At 48.9% G+C, this 23,870-nt stretch overlaps 2 protein-coding genes across 3 annotated transcripts in view; both read right to left on the bottom strand.

The window, feature by feature from the left end:
• Positions 1-11,937, bottom strand: part of PLPP2 (phospholipid phosphatase 2) — a 25,051-nt gene extending 13,114 nt beyond the window's left edge. Inside the window, exon 1 of the mRNA XM_081895847.1 lies at positions 11,771-11,937. Within this exon, the coding sequence (XP_081751973.1) occupies positions 11,771-11,825 (55 nt within the window). The 5' untranslated portion in view covers positions 11,826-11,937. The remainder of the gene's footprint in view (positions 1-11,770) is intronic.
• A 6,493-nt stretch (positions 11,938-18,430) lies between these two features.
• Positions 18,431-23,870, bottom strand: part of LOC309360719 (interleukin-6 receptor subunit beta-like) — a 33,768-nt gene continuing 28,328 nt past the window's right edge. The window contains exons 13-14 of one of the 2 annotated variants that reach the window (XM_081895504.1): positions 23,263-23,344; positions 18,431-18,755 (exon numbers count right to left, since the gene is read on the bottom strand). In XM_081895504.1, the coding sequence (XP_081751630.1) occupies positions 18,726-18,755; positions 23,263-23,344 (112 nt within the window). In that variant the 3' untranslated portion in view covers positions 18,431-18,725. Of the gene's footprint in view, positions 18,756-21,549; positions 22,174-23,262; positions 23,345-23,870 lie in introns of those variants that run through there. The other variant, XM_081895503.1, reaches the window with a different exon arrangement.

Genomic DNA, 23,870 nt, shown 5'->3' with positions numbered 1-23,870 from the left:
TGGTGAGGGTTTGCCAAGCGTGCCTTCCTCTTAGCACGTTTCTCCCTTTCGTCCTGAGTTCGAGTGTCTCCATAGCCCACGACACCTTCGGTAAAGGCTGTTCTCCAACTGGAGCGCTCGCAGGCCAGTGTTCCCCAGTAGTTGGTGTTTATACTGCATTTTTAAAGATTGCCTTGAGAGAGTCTTTAAACCTCTTTTGTTGACCACCAGCATTACGCTTTCCGTTTTCAAGTTCAGAATAGAGTAGTTGCTTTGGAAGACGATAATCAGGCATCCATACAACATGACCGGTCCAACGAAGTTGATGTTGAAGAATCATCGCTTCCACACTGGTGATCTTTGCCTTCTTCCAGTACACTGGCATTAGTTCGCCTGTCTTCCCAAGTGATGTGTAAAAATTTCCGGAGACGCCGTTGATGGAGTCTTTCGAGGAGTTGGATAGCAGCGCAATCTGCCATTCTCCACCGGAGCCTCTAGTTAAATTTGCCAGCCGGGCATGAAGGAGGTCTTCTTAGATGACAACACTTGACGTTCGGAGATATACTACTCCTGTATAAGGAGGCTCGTTTGTTTATTTATTATCAACCCTTCGACCCCAATGAACGTTACGACGATCAAAGCACCATGTTGAAAGCAGTTGAAAGCAGGCACGTCCAAAGTCCGTTTTGGGGGTCTAATCTGGCCTGCCAGTAGGTTTAATTCCGCCCTGTGGCAGTTTATTTCTGGGGTAAAATCCTAAAAAAACCAAACCTCAACAACTTTTGTTGGCCCTCACGGCCCTCCACTTCCTCAAATCTGGCCCTCTTTGAAGGTTTGGACACCACTGGTAGAGCAGCTTAACAGCCAGAAAAATAAAATGGGTCTGAAAAAGTGTCAAAGGTGCGTCTCCATCTTTCCCCAAAAGCTGAAAAATGAAGGTGTTTTGATGCACCTCTGTGGGGAGAAAGACCCACAGATTAGGGGCTGCCACCAATAAGACTGTCACGCGCACACATGCGGCCACCCCCTGAGTATCTGAGGGTGGAGGAACTACCAAGAGGGCCTCCCTCTGCCAATCTCAGCACCCAAAGGGGTCTGAATGGAACCAGACGCTGCATTTTGTACCCAAATTGAGTTTCTGAGTCGTCTTCAAGGGGCAGCCCCACAAAGAGTGCATTGCAGTAATCCAGTAAAACATTCCTCCCCGTGATGCTGCCGTCCGAAAGAGCATAGCCTCACAATTCGCCCCCTGTCTCCGAGGCCAGCAGGTTGGCCTCAACTTTCCCCACCTGTAAAATGGGCATGGAGGTGGTCTCCTTCAGAGATCTCTGTTAGATATATTAACCAAACCAGGTAAATATAATCAAAGCAAAGACAGCGTCCAAGGGAACCGATCCCAGGAAGGTTGGCTGAAACGCTGTTGGGATCGAGACTGGGAGAACTAGAACCAGGATAAAGCCTGCTGCAAATGTAAGGAGAAGGAGGGGAATTTTATGCATATGTGGTGGACTTGCTCTAAGATCAAAGCCTTCTGGGATATTACTGTATTTTTCACTCTATAAGACGCACCAGACCACAAGACGCACCTAGTTTTTGGAGGAGGAAAACAAGAAAAAAATATATTCTGAATCTTTTATATATTCTGTATATATAAAAAATAGACTGTGAGAACTCGGGTTCAAATCCCAAGTAAGCCACGAAAATCCCCCCCCCCCCAGACCTTAGTTTGCCCACCCATGGCTTTCAGAGTGCGGTGCATGCAAAAAGCAAAAGCGCTTGGGCTAGGCTCAAGATAAAACAGCCGAAGAGAAAGTTACTCAATCCAGGTGGATTTTCTGCATTCCGTACCTGCCCAGCCAAAGTTCTCGCCAAAGCCGCAAGCGAGTTTCAAAGGCAGCCCACGCCAAGCCTTCTCAGGCAGCAAACCACACCCCGATGCAGAGCGAACAAGAGTCGGCGGACGGGCAGAGCTTTCTCTCTCTCTCTCGAATCCGGATCTTTTGATCCGGCAGCTCGTTCCAGAGACTCTGAGTCAGCCTCTTCTCTCAGGAAGTCCTTGCAGGATCAGGCCCAGCTGGCCCAAACTCCTGTTCTTGCAGCACAGGCGAGAAACCTGAAAGTGGGTTCCGAGCGCAAAAGCACACACTCCCCTAGGGGCATAGTGTAGAGGGCGGGTTGCCGGGCCCCGGGCACATTTTCCGTGTGACATTTGGCTCCTCACGCCACCCTGCCAGACACCAGCTGCTTTGCGAGGAATGATCCGAGGGCTGCATTGTCTGGCCGGGCTCACAGTGCGAGGGAGGGCGCTTCGGCAGCGAGGCCTGGACTGATGTAGCGCGATTGCATGCCCCGGGACACAGCAAACCCCGCTACGCCACTGCTCTCCCTCCCTGCAGTTTCCCACAACCGGTATTCTGAAACGTCTTAATCGGTGGAGGCAGTGCACAGCGAATTGGTCTAATCTTCTTTTGAAGTTGGCGAGTCTCCTGTAGCAGGGAGTTCCACTGTTCAAACTATCCGCGTCACGAAGAAGTTTATCTGTCCTGAATCTCCCGACATTCGGCTCCTCTGGGTGCTCACGAGATGCAGGAAAACCCTTCCTCCGTTACTGCGCATACCATATTTTTTGCTCTATGAGACTCACTTTTTCCCTCCTAAAAAGTAAGGGGAAATGTGTGTGCGTCTTATGGAGCGAATGCAGGCTGTGCAGCTATGCCAGAAGCCAGAACAGCAAGAGGCATTGCTGCTTTCGCTGCACAGAGATCCCTCTTGCTGTTCTGGCTTCTGAGATTCAGAATATTTTTTTTCTTGTTTTCCTCCTCCAAAAATTAGGTGCGTCTTGTGGTCTGGTGCATCTTATAGAGGGAAAAATACAGTAATTTTGCAGCCTTCTATCATGTCGCCTCTCGCTCGACTTTTGTCTAAACAAAAAAGCGGCCCCATATCATAGCTGTCAACTTTCCCCTTTTCTTAATCCTATTCGGAACAAGGGAATTTCCCTTTAGAAGAGTTGACAGCTATGCCTCCAATTCTGTAGCCTTTCTTCCTTGGATAGTTGCTCCCTCGCCGTAGAGCACGCATGTCCAAAGTCTGTTTCAGTGGCCTAATCCGTCCCGCCGGTCGATTTAATCTGGCCCCTGTGGCAGTGTATGTCCTGGGGTAAAGGTAAAGGGTAAAGGGACCCCTGAGCATTAGGTCCAGTCGCGGATGACTCTGGGGTTGCGGCGCTCATCTCACTTTACTGGCCGAGGGAGCCGGCGTACAGCTTCCAGGTCATGTGGCCAGCAGGACTAAGCCGCTTCTGGCGAACCAGAGCAGCGCACGGAAACGCCGTTTACCTTCCCGCCAGAGCGGTATCTATTTATCTACTTGCACTTTGACGTGCTTTCAAAATGCTAGGTGGGCATGAGCAGGGACCGAGCAACGGGAACTCACCCCGTCACGGGGATTCGAACTGCCGACCTTCTGATCGGCAAGCCCTAGGCTCTGTGGTTTAACCCACAGCGCCACCCGCGTCCCACTTGTCCTGGGGTAAAATCCTTAAAAAAGCTCAGCAACAGTCTTTGGTTGGCCCTCACGCATGTTCACTTCAAATCTGGCCCTCTTTGAAAAAGGGCACCCCTGCCTTAGTGAATCATATGGATTTTGTTAAATCATCAAATGTGTGATGTTTTTATCTAACTGTCTATCCTTCCTCACATTTACAGCATATTTTGCAGAGGCTTAGGAAAGGGGCAGACATCTTCAAAGATTGTAAGCATGCATCTCCAACCTTTACGGGTGTTTACACTTTAAAAAAATTGGAACAAACGCTTTGCCGGCGGAATCCGGAGTATCTTTTAGCCGGCAATTAAAAATACTTCCTTAAAGTGATCGGCTCGTTCCTGTTCCCTGTTCATGGCATTTGCCTCTCCCTGTCTTTCCAAGGATTTTGGTTGCTGCTTTTATTATGATTTCCCTTTTACATCTTCGTCACGACAACCTAGCAGTTCGAAAGCACGTCAAAGTGCAAGTAGATCAATAGGTACCACTCCGGCGGGAAGGTAAACGTCGTTTCCGTGCGCTGCTCTGGTTCGCCAGAAGCAGCTTAGTCCTGCTGGCCACATGACCCAGAAGCTGTACACCGGCTCCCTCAGCCGATAAAGCGAGATGAGCGCCGCAACCCCAGAGTCGGCCACGACTGGACCTAATGGTCAGGGGTCCCTTTACTTTTACTTTACACGACAACCCTAAAGAGCAGGCCGGGCTCTGCATGGTCACTTTGAAAGAACAGCAGTTGTCAAAGGGAGAAAGGTCCATGCAAAAAGCAGTGGGAGGGTTTAGCTTACGGAATCGCTTGATTTCTGCATGGGTGGTTTTTAAACAAAGGAAAGCCTTCCTGGCTAAGCAAATCTAGCTAAGGCAGGAGCTTCCATTGACCCGCCCACTTCCTTAGCTCCTCCCCAAAACAAATAACAACAACAACAACAACAGCAACAACAATAATACTAAATTTATTATTTATACCCCGCCCATCTGGCTGGGTTTCCCCAGCCACTCTGGGCGGCTTCCAACAAAAGATTTAAAATACATTGGCACGTCAGTTATTAAAAACTTCCCTAAACAATTCAGGACTTAGCATTCCACTACACAGATACTGTCCAATAGCTCCTTGCGCCGCCTTCTCCCAGAAGGAAAGAACCACAGACAACATTGGCACTAATAATAATAATAATAATAATTTATTCATACCCCACCCATCTGGCTGGGTTTCCCCAGGCACTCTGGGCGGCTCCCAACAGAATACAGCAGTACCTCGCGTTAAGAACTTAATTTGTTCTGGAGGTCCGTTCTTAACCTGAAACTGTTCTTAACCTGAAGCACCACTTTAGCTAATGGGGCCTCCCTCTGCCACTGCACCACCGCCATGCAATTTCTGTTCTCATCCTGAAGCAAAGTTCTTTACCTGAGGTACTATTTCTGGGTTAGCGGAGTCTGTAACCTGAAGCGCTTGTAACCTGAGGTACCACTGTATTAAAAACACGATTTAACATCAAACATTTAAAACTTCCCTAAGCAGGGCTGCTGTCAGATGTCTTGTAAATGTCAGGTAGTTGTTTATCTCTTTGGCATCAGATGGGAGGACGTTCTACAAGGCGGGCGCCACCACCAAGAAGGCCCTCTGCCTGGTTCCCTGTAACCTCACTTCTCACAGGGAGGAAACTGCCAGAAGGCCCTCGGAGCTGGACCTCAGTGTCCAGGCTGGACAGTGGGGGTAGAGATATGCTTCCTTAGGCAGCCACTCACGGAAAAACTATATGGGGGAATCTAACCCCAGTCACCTCCTGGCAAATAGAAGGGGAAGAAGTGGAGGCAGTGAGAGATTTGACTTTCTTGGGCTCCATGGTCACGGCAGACGGTGACAGCAGTCACGAAATTAAAAGACGCCTGCTTCTTGGGAGAAAAGCAATGACAACCCTAGACAGCATCTTAAAAAGCAGATACTTCACATCACCTTGCCAACAAAGGTCCATATATTTAAAGCTCTGGTTTTCCCAGTAGTGATGTATGGAAGTGAGAGCTGGACCATCAAGAAGGCTGATCGCCGAAGAATGGATGCTTTTGAATTCTGGTGCTGGAGGAGACTCTGGAGAGAGTCCCATGGACTGCAAGAAGATCAAACCTCTCCATTCTGAAGGAAATCAGCCCTGAGTGCTCACTGGAAGGACAGATCGTGAAGCTGAGGCTCCAAGACTTTGGCCACCTCAGGAGAAGAGAAGACTCCCTGGAAAAGACCCTGATGCTGGGAAAGATGGAGAGCACAAGGAGAAGGGGACGACAGAGGACGAGATGGTGGGACAGTGTTTTTGAAGCTACCAGCATGAGTCTGACCAAACTGCGGGAGGCAGTGGAGGACAGGAGGGCCTGGCGTGCTCTGGTCCAGGGGGTCATGAAGAGGCGGACACGACAAAACAATTAAACAACAAATCAGAAGGGAGTGTCAATGTGCTTTATTCCGGATATACAGATGAATTGGTTCTTAGGAGAGAGAGAGAGACTTTCCCAAAGCCATTCAGTAGCAGGATTTGAATGCAGGGCTCTTCCGCCTCCATTATAATAATAGAATCCTAGAATTATAAAGTTGGAAAGGTACCCTGGGAGTCTCTAGTCCAACCCCCTGCAATGCAGGAATCTTTTGCCCAGCGTGGGACTCGAACTCACGACCCATGATAGTCTCTAATTAATCTGGAACAGTTGTTTTTTATTTTTATTACTATTATTATTATTATTATTATTATTATTTATTTTAATTGCACATTATACTATAGAATACAGAGGGAGATGAGGAACGGTTCTAGTGGCAGGGAGTTCCCCTGCCTCGCCTCCCCCTGCTATTCTGCAGGCCTCTTTTTTTTTCCTTTTCTTTTTGGTTACAACAAGGCCCCCTCCCTCTTCGCCCAAGTGTGCAGAAATCGCTCCCTTATTTTCCCCCAAAGGCCCTCTTTTGCTCTCAAAATGACAGGCCCTCAACCACTTCGGTTTGCCATGAGAAGGGAATGATGATAGGGACAGGCCGCAGCGAGAGAGACAACGACCTTCGGCCCTGTGGGAAGATGGCAATCAGCTCCTGCGTACTTTTGCCCTCGGGGGAAAATCTGTACTTGTTTATTGCCATTTTTTAAAAAGAATGAAATAAAATGCAAACCCAAAGGCTCCTTCTCGGAAGGTGGCGGTTATCAAATGTCAACTTTCCATGTCCTTAAGATGTCTGGCTGCAGAAATCATCCAAATATTGCTTATTCCCCCCCCCCAAAAAAAAATTGTGTGTCGTGGGGAAACTTGGCACACCGAGAAACCAAGTTATTCTATCCTTTCATCCAACCCATTGAGAGATTTGTGTTCCTTAACTTTTTGGGGGCTCAAGCCTGTATTTTATTAAGAAAATTTGGGAGGAACAGGAAGGCAAAAGAGATTAGCTAAGCAGGAACCGTGCAATTAAATACATATCCCTACGAAATGTAACTGCATACCAGGGAACGCTGAGAAGAGCCTGGTGACTGGATCAGGCCCAATGGTGTGTCTAGTCTTGCGGTCGACAACCAGTGGGATACCCGCTGAGCAGGATCTGAGTGCGAGAGCCAGCTGTGGTTTCCAGGAACTTGCATTCGGAAGCGTCGCGGTGCTCTGCTGGGAAAGATGTCATGGTCAGTAGCCTTCTCGTTCTCCTCGGATATGCCCAATCCTCTATCAAAAACCACCTAAATTCGTGGCCACTCCCTGTGGCAAGGAGTTCCGTAGTTCAACTACATGCTGCTTTTATCTTGCCCTGAATCTCCCAGCATTCCACTTTGCTGGATGTCTGCAAGTCGTGAGTTCCTCTCTCTCTGTGCCGTTTATCATTTAATACACTTCTGTCCTGTTGATCTTCACCTTTTCCTCCAAACTAAAAAGTCCTTGCAGGGGGAGCTGCATTTTCCCCTAGTTTAGGGAAGCTTTTAATGTTTGATGCATTACTGTATTTTAATATTTTGTTGGAAGCCGCCCAGAGTGGCTGGGGAAGCCCAGCCAGATAGATGGGATATAAATTGTTGTTGTTGAGTCGTTTAGTCGTGTGCGACTCTTCGTGACCCCCTGGACCAGAGCACGCCAGGCCCTCCTGTCTTCCACTGGTTCCCGCAGTTTGGTCAAACTCATGCTGGTAGCTTCGAGAACACTGTCCCACCATCTCGTCCTCTGCCATCCCCTTCTCCTTGCGCCCTCCATCTTTCCCAACATCAGGGTCTTTTCCAGGGAGTCTTCTCTTCTCATGAGGTGGCCAAAGTCTTGGAGCCTCAGCTTCAGGATCTGTCCTTCCAGGGAGCACTCAGGGCTGATTTCCTTCGGAATGATTCACCTGCAAAATCTGGAGTCCCAGACGAACAATCAGAGTCAACTCGCTTCAGTCCTGGGGTTCAAATTCATGAACCTTGCTGGGAATGGGAGACGATGCATTAACTACGGAACTCACCGCCACTGGAGACTACAATGGCTTGGCTTCAAAATAGGATTGGACAAACTGTGGGTAGGAGAGGGCTATCGATGGCGACTAGCCAGGGTGACTATGGTGTGCCTCCAGGGTCAGAGGCAGCAATGCTTCTGAACGCCACTCGCCGGAAATTCCGGGAAGGGAGAGTTGTGTTCGAATCCTGATTGCGGCTTTCCTAAAGGCATCTTGTTGGGTGCTGCGAAGCAGAGATTGGAGGGCCATCTGTCGGGGATGCTTTAGCCGAGATTCCTGTATCACAAGGGATTGGACTGGATGAGCCCCGTCCAACTCGACAACGATTCTTCTTCCCCTTTGGCGATCCCTTGTAGCCGAGTAAGATTGTCTTTCATAAACACGGTTTTAACAGTGAGTCCGTAAGTGACAATGGAGGACAATTCTGGATCCCCACGTCCTTCCACAGTGGGGACATTGGTTTCCGGGTGGGAGTTGATCCGGGTGAGGGTTTGCCAAGCATGCCTTCCTCTTAGCACGTTTCTCCCTTTGGTCCTGAGTTCGAGTGTCTTCAAAGCCCACGACACCTTTGGGAAAGGCTGTTCTCCAACTGGAGCGCTCGCAGGCCAGTGTTTCCCAGTTGTCAGTGTTTATACTACATTTTTAAAGATTTGCCTTGAGAGAGTCTTTAAACCTCTTTTATTCTGTATATACGGTAAATTTTCTATTAGTTGTCGGTGTTTATACAGTCATACCTCGGATTACAGGCGTTTGTTGACCACCAGCATTGCGCTTTCTATTTTTAAGTTCGGAGCACAATTCAAACTGTTGGTGCTTACCTTTAAAGCCCTAAACGGCCTCAAAGGCCCAGTATACCTGAAGGAGCGTCTCCACCCCCATCGTTCTGCCCAGACACTGAGGTCCAGCTCCAAGGGCCTTCTGGCGGTTCCCTCCCTGCGAGAAGCCAAGTTACAGGGAACCAGGCAGAGGGCCTTCTCGGTGGTGGCGCCCACCCTGTGGAACACCCTCCCACCAGATGTCAAAGAGAACAACAACTACCAGACTTTTAGAAGACATTTGAAGGCAGCCCTGTTTAGGGAAGCTCTTAATGTTTGATGCATTACTGCATTTTAATATTTTGTTGGAAGCCGCCCAGAGTGGCTGGGGAAGCCCAGCCAGATGGGTGGGGTATAAATAATAAATTATTATTATTATTATTAGTCAGGCATCCACACAACATGACCAGTCCAACGATTGATCCAGCAGAGCTCGTTCTGGGCTTCTCATTTGCTCCACGGCTCTTGTTCTACATCGGTTTAAAGGTCTGCTAATGAACCTTGACAGGCAAATACGGAAGCGAAGGGCAGGGCGGTTTGGCCACCGCCGGCAGCCAAAAAATCACCTCCAGGAATCTCAAAGTGAAGACAAACCTGACCCCCTTCCTGGCCAGAGGGCAGGGAGCAGACTGCAATGTTGCTGGCCAGGCCGGGCTCACGTTCCCCACCTCTTCCCCTTCACCCAGTGCCCTGCCCTAGAATCGTAAAGGGACCCCATGCAGTCATCTATCCCAACCCGCTGAAAGGCCCTGGGGGGAAAGCCAGCTCCAGAAAGCAAGCAGCGCACTCCCTGCACAAAGATCTCTGCATGCTGCCGGTCAGTGCCTGTCTCAGTAAGAGGGCGTTTACCAAGTTCCTCTTTAAACCAGCCAACATGAGGACTAAAACCTTGCTTTCCCTTTTAAAGCAACGCCTCCCAAACTGTTGCTGGATCACAACTCCCATTGTCCCTAGCTAGCAAGACCAGCTCAGTTGGCAGACGCCGAATCGCAGAGATGTGGGTTTGAGCCCCACGTGGAGCAAAAAGATTCTGGGGTTGGGCTAGATGACCCGTAGGGTCCCTTTCCGACTCTACAGTTTTTTTATGACTGCATGAGAAACCCTGGTGTGCTGCTGCCGGTCAGAGTTGGAAATGCCAGGCTAGATTGATCAACGGCCTGACTTGACAGAAGGCAGGTTCTGGTGCAAACCAGACCTCTGTTTGGAAACGATGAGGACTAGAATCTTGCGTTAATCGCTTCCCACTTGCACCAAGACTGCTGCACACCACGTGCCAGGGGAGCTAAAGGCTGGTGGACCGAGTGGTTCTGGGGTCTTATATATGTGAGTTTTACTGCAAACTATCATAACCTGAAGGGACGCGGGTGGCGCTGTGGGTTAAACCACAGAGCCTAGGACTTGCCGATCAGAAGGTCGGCGGTTCGAATCCCCGCAATGACTGGGTGAGCTCCCGTTGCTCGGTCCCTGCTCCTTTCAACCTAGCAGTTCGAAAGCACCTCAAAGTGCAAGTAGATAAATAGGTACCGCTCCGGCGGGAAGGTAAACGGCGTTTCCATGCGCTGCTCTGGTTCGCCAGAAGCGGCTTAGTCCTGCTAGCCACATGACCCAGAAGCTGTCCGCCGGCTCCCTTGGCCAATAAAGTGAGATGAGCACCGCAACCCCAGAGTCGGCCATGACTGGACCTAATGGTCAGGAGTCCCTTTATCATAACCTGCCCCAAGGACCATGCAGTCGGCAGGAAGGATATTATAATTCTGAGCAAAGAGCGGAATGGCAGTGGGTCAAACCGATTTGAATCCATATCGCCTTCCAGCCACCCATCCCATCATCAGCCTCAGCGCCCACCCCCAGAAAAAAAGGCAGCATTAGAAAACGGCTCCCTGGCCCGCCTTTTAGGGTTGTCGTGGAATTAAGACCCTAGGCAGTCGACAGACAGCGGGAAGGACATTTCTTGAAACAAGAGACCGATCAAAACCAGAGAATCGCAGAAGTCATTCAGTCTAGGCTGATTTCTACAGCGGCGCTGGGTTCGAATCTTCCCTCCGTCGTGGGGGATTTTTTGGGGGGTGGCGGCAATCCGTCACAGAGGAATCAAAAGGAGGGATTCAGATGAGCTGGCACGCGAACCAAGCCAACGTTTCTTTGCACTGGGGGGGGGCAGGGAGTGGTCCTTCATCCCCCCTCCTTCTCCACCCCCCCAGATGGTATCAATAAAACCTCAGGGCCATTCCACACACCCCCTTTGCGGTAACAAATGAGAAGATGACTTAGAACTTGCAACAAAAGGAGACCAAATTAGGAAAATATGGGGTGTGTGGCTGTGTGCGCCCCCCCCCCGAAAAGCCAAGAGGTTGACTGTATAATGGATTTCATCATTCCTTGCTGGGGATTTGAATTTAGGGGGTGGGGGGTATTTTTTTTTTTAAAGGCACAGACATGCTTAACTAGAGTAGAGTAGAGGGCTCCCGGGGGAAAAAGGAAATTAACTCAGACCCCCCCCTCCCCATTTAAAACCCAGAGTGTCTCAAGTTAGGCAAATATCCCAGATATTTTTTTTTTTCCGGGGGTGGGCGGCCGTTCAGCAAAAGCAGTTGGGGGAGAGCGGACTTAAGGAGCAATTCCCAGAAGACCCTCCCCATAAAATGTTTTTTTTTGGGGGGGGGAGGAATTTGCAAAAGCCACGCCTGTTATTCACAATTTTTGCGGGTGTCCTGGTTAGTTTAGCTGGGCGAAAATGGGGCGCACCCCCCTTTCCTCGTTGGTGATTTTTTTTGGGGGGGGGGGAGATGGAGGCGACTTTGGCCAGGTTGCTTAAGTCTTAGATGGGCAGCTTTGACTGAGGGGGGGTCCAAGGAGATGCGCCCTTTCCCCATTTCCAGGTGCGTAAAGGGACGGATAAATTTGGGGAAGGGGTCCAAACGCAGACAGAACAGAGGACAGCGAAGTGGGGGGGCTAGTAGTGTGGTTTTTTTGGGAAGGGGGGGCGAGTTTTCCTTACCAACCACGAGGCACAGGACATCCAGCGCCAGGAACAGCCTGGTTGCGCGCTCCATGGTTCCGCGGCCGCGGGGGATGCGCTCCGGCGCAGGCGGCGCAAGCGACGCTTCTCACATCGCCGGAGAAAGACCCGCGGAAGATCCGCGTCCGCTGGCCGCAACCCTGGGAGTTAAGGAGTCGGGAGGAAGCCAGAAGGCGGAGCCGGCGCTGCCCAGGGGCGGGCGGGAAGCCGAGGGGCCGGGCTGCTGGGACTCAGCCCTCCCTCCGGAGCCCGATCTCCTCCCTTGCCTCTCGCCCGGTTGTCGTGACTCCGAGCATGTGCAGAATTCCTTTCCATGATTCCCGAAAGGGGCAGCCGTCGAATCATCAATGGGAGAGCAACGCGCTTTGGGGCATGTGCAGAGTGCCTTTCCATAAAGCCGCCACATCATCGGTGTGGACGCAAAGAGCTTTGGGGCATGTGCAGAGCTCCTTGCCATGATTCTGGGAGGGGGAAGCCGACAAATCATCAATGTGAGCGCAAAGCGCTCTGAGGCATGTGCAGAGTGCCTTTCTATGATTCCAGGAGGGGAAAGCTGAAGAATCATCAATTTAAGCGCAACGTGCTTTGGGGCATGTGCAGAGCGCCTTGCCATGATTCCCGCAAGGGGAAGCCGACAAATCATCAATGCAGGTGCAATGTGCTTTGGGGCATGGGCAGAGTGCTTTTCCATGATTCCCGCAAGGGGAAGCCGCCAAATCATCAGTGTGGGTGCAATGTGCTTTGAGGCATGTGCAGAGCGCCTTTCCAGTCCAGCAAGGCGGAGCCGCTGAAACAGACAGTGTGCCTTTGAGCATGGGCAGAGTGCCTTTGAAGATCACTTGGGCGGTTCACAACATTAAAAATACAACAGGAAAACCCAATGGATCCTGTGAGTTAGCCAGAACTACAGGCCAGGGCAGATAAATTATGTTTTCCGAACATAATTTAAGAGAATAGAATCGTAAAGGTAAAGGGGCTCCTGACCATTAGGTCCAGTCGTGGCCGACTCTGGGGTTGCAGCGCTCATCTCGCTTTACTGGCCAAGGGAGCCGGCGTACAGCTTCCGGGTCATGTGGCCAGCAGGACTAAGCCGCTTCTGGCGAACCAGAGCAGCGCATGGAAACGCTGTTTACCTTCCCGCCGGAGTGGTACCTATTTATCTACTTGCACTTTGATGTGCTTTTGAACTGCTAGGTTGGCAGGAGCAGGGACCGAGCAACGGGAGCTCACCCTGTCATCGCAGGGATTCGAACCGCCGACCTTCTGATTGGCAAGTCCTAGGCTCTGTGGTTTAACCCACAGCGCCACCCATGTCCCATAGACTCATAGAATCATAGAGCAACCTTTTCCAGCTGTGGGCCGGTCCACCATCCCTCAGACCTTGTGGGGGGCTGGACTATATTTTGGAAAACACAGTGGTACCTCGGGTTGCAGACGCTTCAGGTTACAGACTCCACTAATCCAGAAATAGTACCTCGGGTTAAGAACTTTGCTTCAGGATGAGAACAGAAATCATGCTCTAGCAGCGCGGCTGCAGCAGGAGGCCCCATTAGCTAAAGTGGTGCTTCAGGTTAAGAACAGTTTCAGGTTAAGAACGGACCTCCGGAACAAATTAAGTACTTAACCTGAGCTACCACTGTAATGAACGAATTCCTATGCCCCACAAATAACCCAGAGATGCAATTTCAATAAAAGCACACATTCTACCCATGTGATTCCCAGACCATCTGTGGGCCGGATTTAGAAGACGATTGGGCCGCATCCGGCCCCTGGGCCTTAGGTTGCCAAACCCCTGCTCTAACCAACTGAGCTATCCAGCTAATTTTGGCCCGCAGGTGTGTGTGTCCCAGGTGCACCAATTTGTCCCTGTGACTCTGGGTGCCTGGGCCCATGATTGCCATGCCGTGTGCACCGAAATCTGTGGGTGCCTGGTCCGTTCACAGGGAATTTTGTGGGCGCCAGGGCGTTGGCACCTATGATGTGTCCCAACTTGGCCCACAAGTCCATTTCCAGTTGGTAAGAGCACGAGACACTCAATCTGGTTAATTCTGTGTCCAGGGCGGCTGTCTCCCAGCTCCATCTGGTACGCAGGATGAGACCCTACCTGCCCACAGACTGTCTCACCAAAGTGGTGCATGCTCTAGTTATCTGCTGCTTGGACTACTGCAATGCGCTCTACACGGGGCTACCTTTGAAGGTGACCTAGTAACTGCAATTAATCCAGAATGCGGCAGCTAGACTGGTGACTGGGAGTGGCTGCCAGGACCACATAACACCGGTCCTGAGAGATCTGCATTGGCTCCCAGGACATTTCCGAGCACAATTCAAAGTGTTGGTGCTGACCTTTAAAGCCTTAAACGGCCCAGTATACCTGAAGGAGCGTCTCCACCTCCATCGTTCTGCCCGGACACTGAGATCCAGCTCTGAGGGCCTTCTGGCGGTTCCCTCCCTGCGAGAAGCCAAGTTACAGGGAACCAGACAGAGGGCCTTCTCGGTGGTGGCACCCGCCCTACCTTCCTTTAGATGTGAAGGAAATAAGCAGCTATCTTCTTTTTAAAAGACATCTGAAGGCAGCCCTGTTCAGGGAAGTTTTTAATATTTAATGCTGTATTGTTTTTAACACTTGATTGGAAGCCACCCAGAGTGGCTGGGGAAACTCAGCCAGATGGGCGGGGTATAAATAATAAATTATTATTATTATTCTAATCTCAAGGTGGTGAGTTCGAGCCCCAGGTCAGGGGAAAAAAGATTCCTGCATTGCAGAAGGTTGGCCTAGATGACCTTTGGATGCAACTCAAATACCAGTTTCCCGTTCTTCCCAAAATGACGCTAGGGAGAGAGGGGTTCTAGTGCTTTTTGTTGTTCCTCTGGCCCACCACCAGCTGCAGAAATTAAATATCTGAATCAGATTTAATGGGTGCCGAAGAAAAACAAGGCAGCTGCCCAGATCTGTTTGCAGTTTGTTCCGCCGGCGAAGCACCCAGCAGCAAACCCTATTTTTGTGCAGAACGACTGCTTTCTGGAGCAAGGAAGCAATTCTTTTTCGCTCAAGATGGGCTGGGCTTCCTACCTCTTTTTCCCAGGGCAAACAAACACCAGTGCGGTTTGCTGAACTTTCTTATGTTGCAAGAGATAGCATGGTTTGTCCTGTAAGGGAAGCTCACTAATCCTTGCTGTATAACTGTTGCATTTATTTGTTGAAGACCCTCCAAGAGTCCCGATTTTCCAGGGACGTCCCTGATTTCGGGAAGCTGTCCCAGTTTCGATCCCGGAATGTCCCACTTTTTCTTAAAGGTAAAGGTAAAGGGACCCCTGACCATTAGGTCCAGTCGTGGCCGACTCTGGGGTTGCAGCGCTCATCTCGCTTTATTGGCCAAGGGAGCCGTCATACAGCTTCCGGGTCATGTGGCCAGCAGGACTAAGCCGCATCTGGCGAACCAGAGCAGCGCACAGAAACGCCGTTTACCTTCCCGCCAGAGCAGTACCTATTTATCTACTTGCACTTTGACGTGCTTTCAAACTGCTAGGTGGGCAGGAGCAGGGACCGAGCAATGGGAGCTCACCCCGTCACTGCGGGGATTCGAACCGCCGACCTTCCGATCGGCCAGCCCTAGGCTCTGTGGTTTAACCCACAGTGCCACCTGCGTCCACTTTTTCTTAGGACATCCCTATTTTCATTGGAGAAACGTTGGAGGGTATGGAGTTATCTGACCCCTGAGCTGTCTTCCTGTATAGGGAAGTTTATTTTAATGTTTATATTTTTTTAACTTATTATTTTTTTGATGATTTTCAGTTTTATACATTTCAATAATTATGCAATCATTTTAACATTTCAAAACTCGACTTCCTTCCCCCTCCTTAAATTTATTTTTTATATCTTCTGCATAGTCTAAATTAACTTAATTTACTCATTTATTCATCTGCTTTAAATATATGCTCTTATGAAACTGCAGCTTATTACAGTAATCCTATCAATGTTCTTATCTGTTTACAGTTTAGTTTGTAAATATTCAATAAACCATTTCCATTCTTTTATAAAAAGTTTGTTTTGGATTTTTTATTTTTCCGGTACGTTTTGTCATTTCTGCAACAGTTTTGTGTAGGCTTGTAGGATGTAAGCAATGCTAGCCCTGGTTTGCTCCTTTCTATATATAGGGTAGGGACGCGGGTGGCGCTGTGGGTTAAACCACAGAGCCTAGGACTTGCCGATCAGAAGGTTGGCGGTTCGAATCTCCGCAATGACGGGGTGAGCTCCCGTTGCTCGGTCCCTGCTCCTGCCCACCTAGCAGTTCGAAAGCACCCCAAAAAGTGCAAGTAGATAAATAGGTACCGCTCCGGTGGGAAGGTAAACGGCATTTCTGTGCGCTGCTCTGGTTTGCCAGAAGCGGCTTAATCCTGCTGGCCACATGACCCGGAAGCTGTATGCCGGCTCCCTCGGCCAATAAAGCGAGATGAGCGCCGCAACTCCAGAGTCGGCCACGACTGGACCTAATGGTCAGGGGTCCCCTTTACCTATATATAGGGTGCCTACATTCTGCATGGACAGGTTGCATGGCCACATGGGCAAATGGCTTGAGATACCTATGAGGTCCATCAATGACCATATAGCATATATTCAACACAAAAAACAGCTGCAATTTGTTGTGGACAAAGGACAGCTGGACATAGAAAGGACCCCATTACCTTCAGTAGCTTAGGGCCGCATCAAACCTAAATCCGGCCCTGCCTGTGAGGTAGGTTAGGCTGAAAGGCAGCGATTCAATCTTATTCAATCTTAAGGATCTGATTCAATCTTAAGGACCTTTCATTGTTTCAACTCACTATGTGAAACACAAACATCGTGAGTTGCAGCCAATTGGACTTCTGCCCGGTGGGAGAGACCCGCTAAAAAACTCCCAAATAGATCCCAGTGAAGCATGCCCAGAATTCCCAATAGGTTTACTCTGAGTAGGAGTAACACCCCAAGCCACTTACTAGATAAATGACCTTGCAACTCTGTAATTCTATCAGCAGTGAGAAGAAAATTGATATACGTTTGTGAGCTGGTTTTTGACCGTAATAAATTGTCTATCATCTATCTATCTATCATCTATCTATCTATCTATCTATCTATCTATCTATCTATCATCTATCTATCTATCTATCTATCTATCTATCTATCTATCATCATATCTATCTATCTATCTATCTATCTATCTATCATCATCATCTATCTATCTATCATCTATCTATCTATCTATCTATCTATCTATCTATCTATCTATCTATCTATCTATCATCATATCTATCTATCTATCTATCTATCTATCTATCTATCTATCTATCTATCTATCATCATATCTATCTATCTATCTATCTATCATCATATCTATCTATCTATCTATCTATCTATCTATCTATCTATCATCTATCTATCTATCTATCTATCTATCTATCTATCTATCTATCATCTATCTATCTATCTATCTATCTATCTATCTATCTATCTATCTATCATCTATCTATCATCTATCTATCATCTATCTATCATCTATATCTATCTATTTATCTATTTATCTATTGATATGACTTGGAAAGTTTATATTTCTTAGCATGCTGTTTTATTTATTTTTTATTTATAAAAGGGACACGTTGTTTTAAATTGTGTGTGTGTGTGTGTATGGAGAAAGAGAGAGAGAGAGAGAGACCTGAACCACATTTTTGTTAAAAAAAACCAAAAATACAGACCAGCTATATGGAACAACTTTCTGCAACTGGAAGAACAAGGGAGATGGAACAGGGCAAGGGCGCCCCCTAGAGTAAAAAAAGTACAATTGCAACAGCAGAAGGGAAATCGCAGCGTGTAAAAGTTTGCAGACTTTTTAGTTTCCCATAATAACATAGGAAGCGGTGGATCGTGTCCTATGAAGCTGAGTGTTAGGCAGAGCTTGAGACTGGATTAACCAGTCCAGTATAAGGACTCCCCGGCTTCTATAGCCAATCTAGCTACCTTGGATGAGATTACGGTGGTACCTTGGTTCTCAAACGCCTTGGTTACCCAACGCCAAAAACCTGGAAGTAAGTGTTCCAGTTTTTGAACGTTTTCCGGAAGCCAAACGTCTGATGCAGCTGTCGGCTATTGTTTCCTGGGCGCCTGCGCCAATCAGAAGCTGCGCCTTGGTTTCTGAACATTTCAGAAGTCAAACGGACCTCCGGAACGGATTAAGTTTGGCGCTTTTGTTTTTGCTATTCATTTTGCGTTTTTGTTTTTGAGGCTTTTTGAGGTTCATTTGTTTTGTGACGGTGTGGAACGCAGTTCAGCTACTGATGAATAAAAGCCCCCACCCAAACAATGACTATCACCAGTGCACATAAGAAAGAAATAAATAATTTTTATCATCTACAATACTGTCTTATTTATTTTATAGTACAGTGCATTGATTAGTGCTTTCATTTTATAGATCAATGGTCTTGTTAGATAGTAAAACTCATGTTCAATTGCTGTTTTAGGGATTGTTTTTAAAAGTCTGGAACAGATTAATCTGTTTCCCATTACTTCCTATGGGAAAGCGCACCTTGGTTTTGGAACGCTTTGGTTTTGGAACGGACTCCCGGAACGGATTCAGTACAGGTACCACTGTACTCAGAAGCAAGCCCTACTGGCTTTGATGGGGATGTTCTCAAACGACGCAGGCGGAGTGTTTTCATCTTTTATCTTTATTTTCAAAGCGCAGCAGACAAGCAAGCAATCTCTTTCGGGATTCCAGGGTGCTGTGCAAAACCTCGCACGGACAAATTCTGCAGCTTGCCCCGGTGAGGGCAGGATCCTGCGTTGAGCCATTCCTTGTGCCTGATCTAGCAGCCAAACTCTCCTTGAGTTCTCATCTCCCAGTCATCCCACTCAACAACAAACTTCCCTTTATGCCCCTTCCTCTGACTTACCGTATTTTTTGCTCTATAGGACGCACCAGACGATAGGACGCACCTAGTTTGGGGGGGAGGAAACAAGAAAAAATAAATCCCAGAAGCCAGAACAGCAAGAGGGATCTGGCTCCTGGGATAGACGCTGGGATAGCTGGTCTAGCTTTGCGCGAAGCCTCCGGAGGGCAGTGGGATGAAGGCACCCTACTGCCCTGCAGAGGCTTTGCACAGCTAACCCCAAAGCTAGAACAGGGAGACGGAGCGCTGCGCAGCGCTCCTTCTCACTGTTCTGGCTTCTGGGACAGCCTGTGAAGCCTCCGCAGGGCAGCGTGGTGCTTTCATCCCGCTGTCCTGCGGAGGTTTTGCGCAGCTAAGCCAGAAGCTAGAACAGCGAGACAGAGCGTTGCACAACACTCCATCTTCCTGTTCTGGCTTAGCCGCGCAGCCTGCATTCGCTCCATAAGACGCACACACATTTCCCCTTACTTTTTAGAAGGGAAAAAGGGCGTCTTATAGAGCGAAAAATACGGTAAATCTCCCCGCCACCCCAAGGCTCTGATCCATAGCCTCTCCTATGACTCTCCTTGGCAGAACAATGGATTTGAATACCTCTATTTTCTTGCTGCTCTTCAGCTCAGAATCCCACTCTCTTCAGCCTCATTGTCTCCAAAATAATGAAGCAGCGAGACCTTTCAGGATCTGCCCCCCTACACACAAGCCAGCCCCTACGGTTCCATTGGCCTTGCCCTTTTCAATTGCAGGAGCAGTTGCCCATCTCTCAGGAACACTTAAGTATTTTCTTTTCTTCCCCTTCGACAGCGTGACTCATCCTTTTGTCTACAGATGTTCTCCTTAAGCTCTCCTTCTGCGTTCTCGCCTCTCGTAAGAAACCTCACTTCCGAGCAAAACTTTCCTTCCCAAAACTTTCCTCCCCGTTCTTCCTTCTCTCCTTCTAGACACCAGGAAGAATTTTCTGATGGTACGAAGTGTGTCGCCGGGCAAACAGACTCTCCTTTGTTGGAGATTTTTCAGAAGAAGTCGGATGGTCCGGGATTGTTTAGCTGGGATTCCTGCATTGCAAGGAGTTGTAAAGGTAAGGTAAAGGGACCCCTGACCATTAGGTCCAGTCGTGACCGACTCTGGGGTTGCGACGCTCATCTCGCTTTATTGGCCGAGGGAGCCGGTGTACAGCTTCCGGGCCATGTGGCCAGAAGGACTAAGCCGCTTCTGGCAAACCAGAGCAGCACACAGAAACGCCGTTTACCTTCCCGCCAGAGTGGTACCTATTTATCTACTTGCACTTTGACGTGCTTTCGAACTGCTAGGTTGGCAGGAGCAGGGACTGAGCAACGGGAGCTCACCCCGTCGCGGGGATTCGAACCGCCGACCTTCTGATCGGCAAGTCCTAGGCTCTGTGGTTTGATCCACAGCGCCACCCACGTCCCTGCAAGGAGTTGCATTATTATTATTGTCGTTTGAATGTAATATTGGGGTAGACGATTTGGAATTCCACAAGAAGGAGCAAAGATTTAATCCATAAGGGCCTAAGCTGCACTATATATTTCAAGCCGTCTTTAAACAGTCAAAGAATAATGGGGGATGTAGTTTGTTCCGGGTGCTGAGAAATGTAGTTTGTTCCAGGTGCTATTCCCCTCCCGGAACTACAATTCCCAGAGTTCTCTGGGAAGAGGGACTGATTGATAAACCAATCTGGAAAACGTAGCTCTGTGAGGGAACAACTCTGGACACCCTTAACAAACTACGGCTCCCAGAATTCTTTTGGGGAAGCTGTGGCTCTTTGTGCAGTATCACACGCCTTTAAATGTATAATGCAGAAGAGCGGGACGGGTCCTATTGGAAATCCAGACATCTCTACGGCTTTGATGAAGAGCCCAGCCACTCTCACCAGATCACTGGTTCCACGGTCAAATCTTACTATTTCAAGACGTTTCTTCCATAATGTTGTAGTTGTTGTTGTTGTTTAGTTGTGTCCGCCTCTTCGTGACCCCCTGGACCAGAGCACGCCAGGCCCTCCTGTCTTCCACTGCCTCCCGCAGTTTGGTCAAACTCATGCTGGTAGCTTCGAGAAAAATGTCCCACCATCTCGTCCTCTGTCGTCCCCTTCTCCTTGTGCCCTCCATCTTTCCCAACATCAGGGTCTTTTCCAGGGAGTCTTCTCTTCTCCTGAGGGGGCGAAAGTACTGGAGCCTCAGCTTCAGGATCTGTCCTTCCAGTGAGCACTCAGGGCTGATTTCCTTCCAAATGGATCGGTTTGATCTTCTTGCAGTCCATGGGACTCTCAAGAGTCTCCTCCAGCACCTGAATTCAAAAGCATCCATTCTTCGGCGATCAGCCTTCTTTATGGTCCAGCTCTCACTTCCATACATCACTACTGGGAAAACCATAGCTTGAACTATACAGACCTTTGTTGACAAGGTGATGTCTCTACTTTTTAAGATGCTGTCTAGGTTTGTCATTGCTTTTCTCCCAAGAAGCAGGCGTGTCTTAATTTCGTGGCTGCTGTCACCATTTGAAGTGATCATGGAGCCCAAGAAAGTAAAATCTCTCACTGCCTCCATTTCTTCCCCTTCTATTTGCCAAGAGGTAATGGGACCAGTGACCATGATCTTCGTTTTTTTTGATGTTGAGCTTGAGACCATATTTTGCACTCTCCTCTTTCACCCTCAATAAAAGGTTCTTTAATTCCTCCTCACTTTCTGCCATCAAGGTTGTGTCATCTGCAGATCTGAGGTTGTTGATATTTCTTCCAGCAATCTTAATTCCGGCTAGGGATTCATCCAGCCCAGCCTTTCGCATGATGAATTCTGCAATAAGCAGGGAGACAATATACAGCCTTGTCGTACGCCTTTCCCCAGCAGGTTAGTTTCACGATAATAAAGCTGAGCAGCGAGAAAGCTCGTGTCGGAGGTCTTGCAGGATCCTTGCGAGATACGCTAGGGTTTCCTCCTCGGAGTCCCTTGCGGGCTTTCATTTGGGTGGAGAATTCCCTCCACCAGACTCACCAGGAGTGGAAACTCGCCCACGGACCCAAATGCTGGCCCAGCATCTAGCAGGGCCTCATAGGTGAAATTCTGCAACCAGACCCCTTGGCCAGACTTTGATCCGAGAGCAGAGTTTTCAATATCCTGGCTCTTGGAGGAGGACTGCGAATGGTGAGGACTTCTCTGAGGTTCTTCTGGACCATGGTTCTTCTGGACCACGATGACTCTGGAGTAGTCCACTTGGCTCCAGGTGGACATGTTCTTCTGGGGCTGCCCCACGCTTGCCCAGGAGGGGCTCCCATTTCTGGTCATGGGGGCTGACTTCTGCAAAGGCCTGGGAATATCGACCAACCACTGGTTGCCCAAAAACGCCTTCTTCCCCATCTCCTCCGACTGGGAGGGGAGGACTCTCAGGAGGTCAGTGATGGTCAAGGTGAGATAATCTCGACTCCATTTCTCAGGGCGACAAGGAGAGAAATCCTAAATAATAATAAGAATAATAATTTATTATTTGTACCCCGTCCATCTGGCTGGGTTTCCCCAGCCACTCTGGGCGGCTTCCACAGAGACCAAAAATACACTAAGATGTCACACATTAAAAACTTCCCTGAACCTTAAGATGTCTTCTAGGTAGTTGTTTATCGCTTTGACATCTGATGGGAGGGTGTTCCACAGGGCGGGTGCCACCACCGAAAAGGCCCTCTGCCTGGTTCCCTGTGGCTTTGCTTCTCGCAATGAGGGAACCGCCAGAAAGCCCTCGGTGCTGGACCTCAGCGTCCGGGCAGAACGATGGGGGTGGAGACGCTCCATCAAGACAAGAAGGGGCTTTAAGGGGCGTCCTTTAAAAATTCTGACTCTCTGGTTGGACCTGCGTAATGCCGGTATTGCAGTTTGCTGGGTCCAGCGACGGTTACAGCCTCTGCTCAGTGATTGGTTGAACTGCCCCTATGTCACAGAAGCGCCGTGCTAGCCAATGATCCCATTGGCCGAGTCCTTAACGCCATCAGTTCCATGTTCTAATTGGGCTGCAATGCTTTTCTAATCCCCTGCTCACTGATTGGCTGAACTGCTCTTAGGTCACAGACAGGCTGTGTTTGAAGGTGCCTTTAACTGCCCGGGGTGTGTGTGTGGAGAAATCCCTTTTGTGCTGATCCAAGCCAACCACCCAAACAACACTATCCTGGTATGCCCACAGATAACAACACTTTGGAGGCTAGATTGGTCTCAACTAGATTGGTCCCGATTGGTCGGGGCCTTTTCAGCACTGGCCCCGACTTGGTGGAACGCTCTGTCACAAGAGACAAGGGCCCTGCGGGATTCAACATCTTTCCGCAGGGCCTGCAAGACAGAGCTGTTCCGCTTGGCCTTTATGTTTTTCTCCCCTTGTGATTTTGATTAATGGGCTACTACTAAAATGAGGCTGCATTTTAACCCGTATTTTAATTAACTGTTTTTTCTTTCTTCTATTACGTTTTATTCTCATTTTATTGGTGTTAGCCGCCCTGAGCCCGGTTCTGGCCGGGGAGGGCGGGGTATAAATAAAAAAATATTATTATTATTCTTACTCACCAGACACATTTTTTGCGGTGCCCACGTGGCAAGGTTGCTTTTTGCCGGGTCGGGAATCGGCGGCCACAAGTACTTCCGAAGCCTGAAAATCCAGAGAAGATTTGGAGTGGAGGGAGGAGAAAAAAAAAAGAAAAAAAAAGGACTTCAAGTGAAACGAGTTCGGAAAATTAAAAAGAAAAGCAATATCTAGTTTCTGAAGCACCAGTCCTCTCTCTCCTGTAGCCCAAGCAACAAAATCGCAACCTAGCAGGCAGAAGATTTTGTTCCAGTTTCAAAGCCTTCGCCGAATGAGACTCGTGTAATAATAATAATAATAATAATAATAATTTATTTATACCTCGCCCATCCGGCTGGGCTTCCCCAGCCACTCTGGGCGGCTTCCAACAAAATATTAAAATACATTAATGCATCAAACATTAAAAGCTTCCCTAAACAAGCAAGCTGAGGTGTGTGTGTGTGGACAGGGCTGCCTCGGTGGTGGCCCCAGGCTTCCGAAATGTGCTTCTGAGGAAGCCCCACTGAGCCCTGGCATGGGGCATGCCAGCCTCTGCCAACCTGGTTCTTTCCAGATACTTTTGGACGACAACACCCACCAGCCCAAGTCGGCG

Source organism: Podarcis melisellensis (assembly GCF_964234715.1).
Source record: "Podarcis melisellensis genome assembly, chromosome: 18".
NCBI classification, from domain to species: domain Eukaryota; kingdom Metazoa; phylum Chordata; class Lepidosauria; order Squamata; family Lacertidae; genus Podarcis; species Podarcis melisellensis.
The sequence above is the reverse complement of the archived record's forward strand: the minus strand, read 5'-3'. Positions and strand labels throughout refer to the sequence as shown.